Source organism: Curcuma longa, unplaced genomic scaffold, assembly GCF_044706935.1.
Source record: "Curcuma longa cultivar G26 ecotype Majalengka, Jawa Barat unplaced genomic scaffold, ITB_CL_G26_1.1 contig_21923, whole genome shotgun sequence".
Taxonomy (NCBI): Eukaryota; Viridiplantae; Streptophyta; class Magnoliopsida; order Zingiberales; family Zingiberaceae; genus Curcuma; species Curcuma longa.
Window position 1 is genome coordinate 5,653 of NW_027431770.1, and position 6,068 is coordinate 11,720.

The 6,068-nt window shown below is 41.3% G+C and overlaps 1 protein-coding gene and 2 non-coding genes across 3 annotated transcripts; 1 reads left to right on the top strand and 2 right to left on the bottom strand.

The window, feature by feature from the left end:
* Window positions 1-344: 344 nt before the first annotated feature.
* On the top strand, window positions 345-2,359 carry LOC141817798 (transcription factor NIGTH1-like). Its single transcript, XM_074705429.1, has 4 exons — window positions 345-616; window positions 707-1,327; window positions 1,425-1,501; window positions 1,584-2,359. The coding sequence occupies exons 1-4, from the start codon at window positions 415-417 to the stop codon at window positions 1,998-2,000; spliced, it is 1,317 nt and encodes a 438-aa protein (XP_074561530.1). The 5' UTR covers window positions 345-414; the 3' UTR covers window positions 2,001-2,359.
* Window positions 2,360-3,187: 828 nt separating this feature from the next.
* Window positions 3,188-3,259, bottom strand: TRNAD-GUC (transfer RNA aspartic acid (anticodon GUC)). The gene has a single exon. It is a non-coding gene; the product is annotated as a tRNA-Asp (tRNA).
* A 76-nt stretch (window positions 3,260-3,335) lies between these two features.
* On the bottom strand, window positions 3,336-3,407 carry TRNAD-GUC (transfer RNA aspartic acid (anticodon GUC)). The gene has a single exon. It is a non-coding gene; the product is annotated as a tRNA-Asp (tRNA).
* Window positions 3,408-6,068: the final 2,661 nt, after the last annotated feature.

Consider the following 6,068-nt stretch of genomic DNA (forward strand, 5'->3'; position numbering starts at 1 on the left):
TAGCTGACACTTTTGATGAAACACCAAGTCATGCGATGTGTGTGTAGGTGAAAACTCGTAGTTTTACTATTCCAATTCTCCTCAATTCCATAAAGGACAAGAGCGTAAAGGGGAGGGAAGAAGAATCTTTTTGATGTCTACGGTTGATTTGAAGCAGTACAAGGAGTCTGTTGGCCGCCTTGATTCCCTTCTCATGCAATCTCACAAACTTTTGCCTTTGTTGTTTGCGAGAAGTTACCGTGCTTTATCTCCTCCTTTTTCTTTTCCTCCTCTCCAATCTCACTTTATTCCTCCACCTCAAATTCACCTTGCGAAGAGGTTAATCCCCCATGATTCCTCTTGTGAGCTCACAGCCTCCTCCTCCGTCTTAAGAAGACGTCGCAGCATCCATTCGTTGCAGCAGTAACAGCTGCTATGGCTTCAGTGCCCGCCGAGCTCAGCCTCGATTATAAGCCTAACGCTTACTCCATGGTACTCCAGAAGAAGATCGCGGAGCAGCAACAGCCAGTGCAGAGCCAGAAGATTCAAGAATTCCTCGCGCGCCTCGAGGAAGAACGCAACAAGATTGAAGCTTTCAAGCGCGAGCTGCCTCTCTGCATGCAACTTCTAAACAATGGTACCAATTGAATGGCCGAGGTTCTTGTGGTGCAACTGGTTAGGGTGTAAGATTTCGACTTTTTATGATTAGTTTTGCTTTCTGAAATAGCGATCGAGTGCTACAAGCAGCAGTTGGAGGCGTGCCAAACGAAGCAGGGGATGCGGCCGGTGCTGGAAGAGTTCATACCTCTTAAGAACATGAACGTCAACGGGGACGAAGAGGGCGGTCTCAATGCGCCCTCCGAGAAGCCGAGCTGGATGCTCTCGTCCCAGCTATGGAGCCAACCGGCGGACGCCACCGCGGAGAAGCAACTCCCGCCGGTGCCGGCGACGAAATTGGAGGCGGAGCAAGCAATCGACGTGAGCCCCAGGCTGGTGCTGGACGCCAAGCAGAGGAACGGCGGCGCCTTCCTTCCTTTCTCCAAGGATAAGAACAGAAGCGGCGCCAGAGCGCCGGCAGCGGCACCTCCACGCGCTCTGCCGGAGCTCGCGCTCGTGTCCACAGAAAAACTCGTCGAGGAAAGGAAGTGCGTCGAGGCGGAGGCCGGTGGTGTCAACGGTAGAAGAGAAAATGGTGCCGGAGCAGAACACAGCAAGGGAGGTGGGAGCAACGCGACGGAAAGCCAAGCGACGCCATCGCCGCAGGCCCAGAGGAAAGCTAGGAGATGCTGGTCGCCTGACTTGCACCGGCGCTTTGTCAATGCTCTTCAGATACTGGGAGGCTCTCAAGGTTAATTAATTGATCAACCTCCATTGCAAACAAAAACGAAAGATCAATGGAGTTTAAACAAAGATTTGATTTTTTTTTATCTGAACAAATGGAACAGTGGCGACTCCGAAGCAGATAAGGGAGCTGATGAAGGTTGATGGATTGACCAACGACGAGGTGAAAAGCCACTTGCAGGTTCTGCTAATCCCCGTCACTGTTTCCTTTCCGGCCGTAGTGCACACAAAATGGACTAACAATTTGCTCTCTTTTCTAACAGAAATATAGGCTTCACACGAGGAGGCCGGCGCCGGCGCCGCAGGCGGCTGCCTCGGCACCACAGCTGGTGGTGCTGGGAGGCATATGGGTTCCCCCGGAGTACGCCACCTCGGCGGGGGCTCCGGCGATCTACGGCGCCCACCCGGGCCCTGCCCACTACTGCGCCGCCACGCCCATCCCGCAAGAGTTCTACTCGTCGGTGGCGCAGGCGCCGCAACACCACCACCACTTGCTCCAACATCTGAATCCCCCGCGCGCGCCGGCGTACAAGGCGAGGGCGGGCGAGTCGCCGGAGTCCGAGGCGAGGAGCAGCGGCGACCTGTCTGATAGCATGGCGGAGGACGAGGAGGAAGGGGAGGAAGAGGAGAACGAGGAGAGTGAGGGGAAGGCGGCGCTGGCGATCAAAGCCGAGGACTAGTTCTAAGCATGCATCTAATGGACGTACGAACATCTCTTCTTCTTCTGCAGTAGTTGAAATTAAAGCTGGTGCTTGAAGCTGAGGAAGAGAGAAGGAGCTTTACGTGGAACTTTGTTGCAGTAGGAGGAGAAGGACGTGACAGGGGCATCTCATGTTGACTTGTTCAAAAGTCAACATCTCGTGGGATTGTGTGAGAACTTTGGAAAGTTTAGCTGGATAATATCGAGGCTTGAAGGACGGATGAGTTTCAAACTTTGTAATTTATAGATATAATTTTATAATTTTGTGTTTTTAAGTAGATGTGTGAAGGGAAGACAATGAGTCCAATATATCTTTTTAAAGATTGATATTGATGTTAATAGGGGATGTTATAATATCTATACCAATTAGATATTATGGATAATGTTATAACATTTATGATGAATATATATATATATATATATAATATACAATAAAAATAAAAAATAAAATGAATGAAGAATAAAATTCAAAAATAATGAATATTAATATTAAAATATAAGAACATATGTATTGGTTAGAATTTAATATATATTATCTTTTAAAAAATTATAGCACGGTCACATATCTATTATATTAACATCCTCTTCATATTCATTTTAACATTAATACTCATCCATATTTATTATTATTTTTTAAAAATTTTATAAAATTTATTTATTATATAACACTCATTCAAATTGATTATAAATAAATATCAATTGGGTATTTTAATACTCCTATATTAACGCTAATATATAGATGCACTGATAAAAAATTATATATATATATATATATATATATAGGATAATATATTAATCGTATAAATCAATGTGAATTTAAGTTTATTTAGAATTATGGATATTTGAAATTACCCTTTATATTTTACTAATTTGTGAAATAAATATGCATGAGATTAGATATTCTTTTTATTATTTAAAATATATACTTATTTAAGGTTGGATCGGAGATATTTAATAGGCACACGCTTTGGTATTATCCTAAAGTCGTAGGTGCTCATTCGTTATAAAATAATCTTTTTTATAAAGTAATCTTATTTTCTTTTCATCGTTGCTTGTCCTGTAAAAGAAAAGTTATTTTCTATTTACGCTATAATATTATAAAATATTGCTATATATATTATTTAATTTTCTTTTCTTCGTTCAATAACTTTTAAGGTTCAAAAATTTCGCCGTTGCCGGGGATCGAACCCGGGTCACCCGCGTGACAGGCGAAAATATTCACCACTATACTACAACGACAATATTTATAACGACAGCTATATAATGTTAAAATATATTAGTATATATATTATTTAATTTTCAAATTCAAAAATAACGCCGTTGCCGGGGATCGAACCCAGGTCACCCGCGTGACAGGCGGAAATACTCACCACTATACTACAACGACAGTGATATACTATAACGACAGCTATATAATGTTAAAATATATTTGTATATATATTATTTAATTTTCAAATTCAAAAATAACTCGGGGATCGAACCCGGGTCACCCGCGTGACAGGCGGGAATACTCACCACTATACTACAACGACACTATATAATGTTAAAATATATTTGTATATATATTATTTAATTTTCAAATTCAAAAATAAAGCCGAGCTATATAATGTTAAAATATATTTGTATATATATTATTTAATTTTCAAATTCAAAAATAAAGCCGTTGCCGGGGATCGAACTCGGGTCACCCAAGTGACAGGCGGGAATACTCACCACTATACTACAACGACTTGATTGGAAATGAATCCAAGTGTTTTATATTGTATTAAATACTTTTAATAATATGTTACAAATCAGCCCACCTAATCTGGTCATTCATAATTAGCACTTCGTGTAAACAAAAAGGTCTAGCATTTCCTTTTCATCTCCAACCATTAGAGACAGCACTCGATAGTGACAAAGATATATTCTTTGCTTCCGTATGGTACAATGGTAAAGCATTCAGGATCAAAAATTAAATTTTAAATAGAACAAATATCTTAAAGGTTTTTATAATGTCTTAATATAAGAAGTACCCTATAATGATTCTAATATAATACAAGTAGACAATGCCTCCGGTTTGATAACTGTTAAACTAAAAAAACAATACATTTTTATTCATTCAATCAAACTTTTCATATGCATAACTTAAACTCTTGTTTGTGTTCTTTCATTCTTAAAATTTTAATTATCTCAATTCATCAATGGCTTTTTTGAATTTTACATTTATCTTATAAAGGATGGAACAATAAGAATTGCTCTGTGTGGTTTATATCACCTTTGATCTTCCTCCATGCTAGAGAAACTTAGCTTTATTCATCTCTCTTAGTTGATATTATAAATTCCAGTGTTAAATTTATAGCTTTCTATTTTTATTTAATGTGTTTGAGGGCACTCATTTTGTCTAGAACATTGCTTAACTGTTATGCCATTACCAGCATATTCCATTCTTGTCAGTATATTTCAGTGAGCAAGAACATGAATCTGAGTGAGCCTGTGACAGGGAAACCTGAATTATTAAAAGATATAGAAAGGCATGCAACTAACAAAGAACTTTAAGTAAAGGGCAATGGCAAAGTAAGAATGGAGCTAAGAAGAGAGACAAATAGCTAGCGACACTTGTAACTCACCAAGAGAAGTTTGTGCAGTTCTACACTTGGAAAGCTTCATGCAGATCACTAAGCAAGAAGACCTGCTCGTTTCTCTCATCCAGCATGCATGATTGGAATCTTCAAAAGACCTGTTGCTTTCTGTATGATCATCGTCGAGCTTAAAAAACTTGCGTAGGTTCCCTTCTGAAATGACCTCAAGTTTTCAATTTCATCAGACAATAGATAACTGGAGCAAAGCAGTACTGGTTGTGGAGAGAAAAATGAAAAGACTGCGGTTCCTTCAGAAAGCCAAAGCTCAAAGAAGAAACAGCTCCCAGATCTCCATATATCAAGAAGTGACCAGATGAGGTGGTCGCTGGCCATGAACTTGGCGATACATCCGCAGTGGAAGTGGAGGAGAGGATCATGAACTAGGTGTCTGGTCTCTGGTCATGTCGTCATTCTCCCAAGCCGCAAAGTCAAGACATATACAAAAGCTAATTCGAGCAGAATGCTACTATGTGGATGGCGAAAAGGTAAGTAGATAAATTTCTTCTTCAATTTATTCAAGAGGGAAACTTAGCACATTTTTAATACTTGGGATATCGATTACAATGCTCTTCGAGGAAGGAAGGATCCAAGGATGGGTGGTCGGTCGCCTTAGCCAGTCATCCCTGAGCTACGTACTCCCCACCTCTGCGTTGCTTGCTTGTTGGTGACACACATATGGCTCAAATCCATGCATCCCTGCCAGTTTCTCCATCCCTAAAGAATTGAGCACAGCTCAACTCGAGGGGAGGACCTTTGCAATTCCTCAGGAATGATATATCCCCCACCCAACTCAACACACACATATGGCTCAAATCCACATGAGTAGACTTGTCGACCAGTCTGGCGCATGACACCAGACCATGTCACGCCCCTCTCCTCTTCTAGAACGCTCGATATCTCAAGCACTCCAAGCGTCTCTCAGACTGCCAGAGGACTTGGCCTCCCGGGCACCTGATTCAACATTGCAAGTTCCTACATAAAATTGCATGCCCTTGATAGGAGTAGGTCATGATCTTACATTGCTCTTGCAAGGCATAACTCCTGCATGTACGAGGTAAAACGAGGCGCACGTCCTGCTGCTACAAATTACCAAAGGTCGTCAAAAGGTACGGCCGTGACATAATTAGTCGGTCTTAATCAACACCCCCTCATCGCTATCGCAAGGCTCAAATCATATAAGAAGGTAAAATTAATCACATTACGAGGATTCCAGCAAACCCTCTCATTCTTTTTTAGCCTTTTCTCTCTTCATTCCTTTTGACCTTTGCATCTCTCCCTTAGAAACTAATTTAAGCATCAGAAGAATTTCTCCAGACATCTCCAGCGCCCTTGATGGTGCATTTGTCTATGCAAATCCTGCCCATATCACTGGAGGAAGTTTCTTCACCAATGTCTAGCCAGAAGGAAGATCAACAGTGCATCATGTT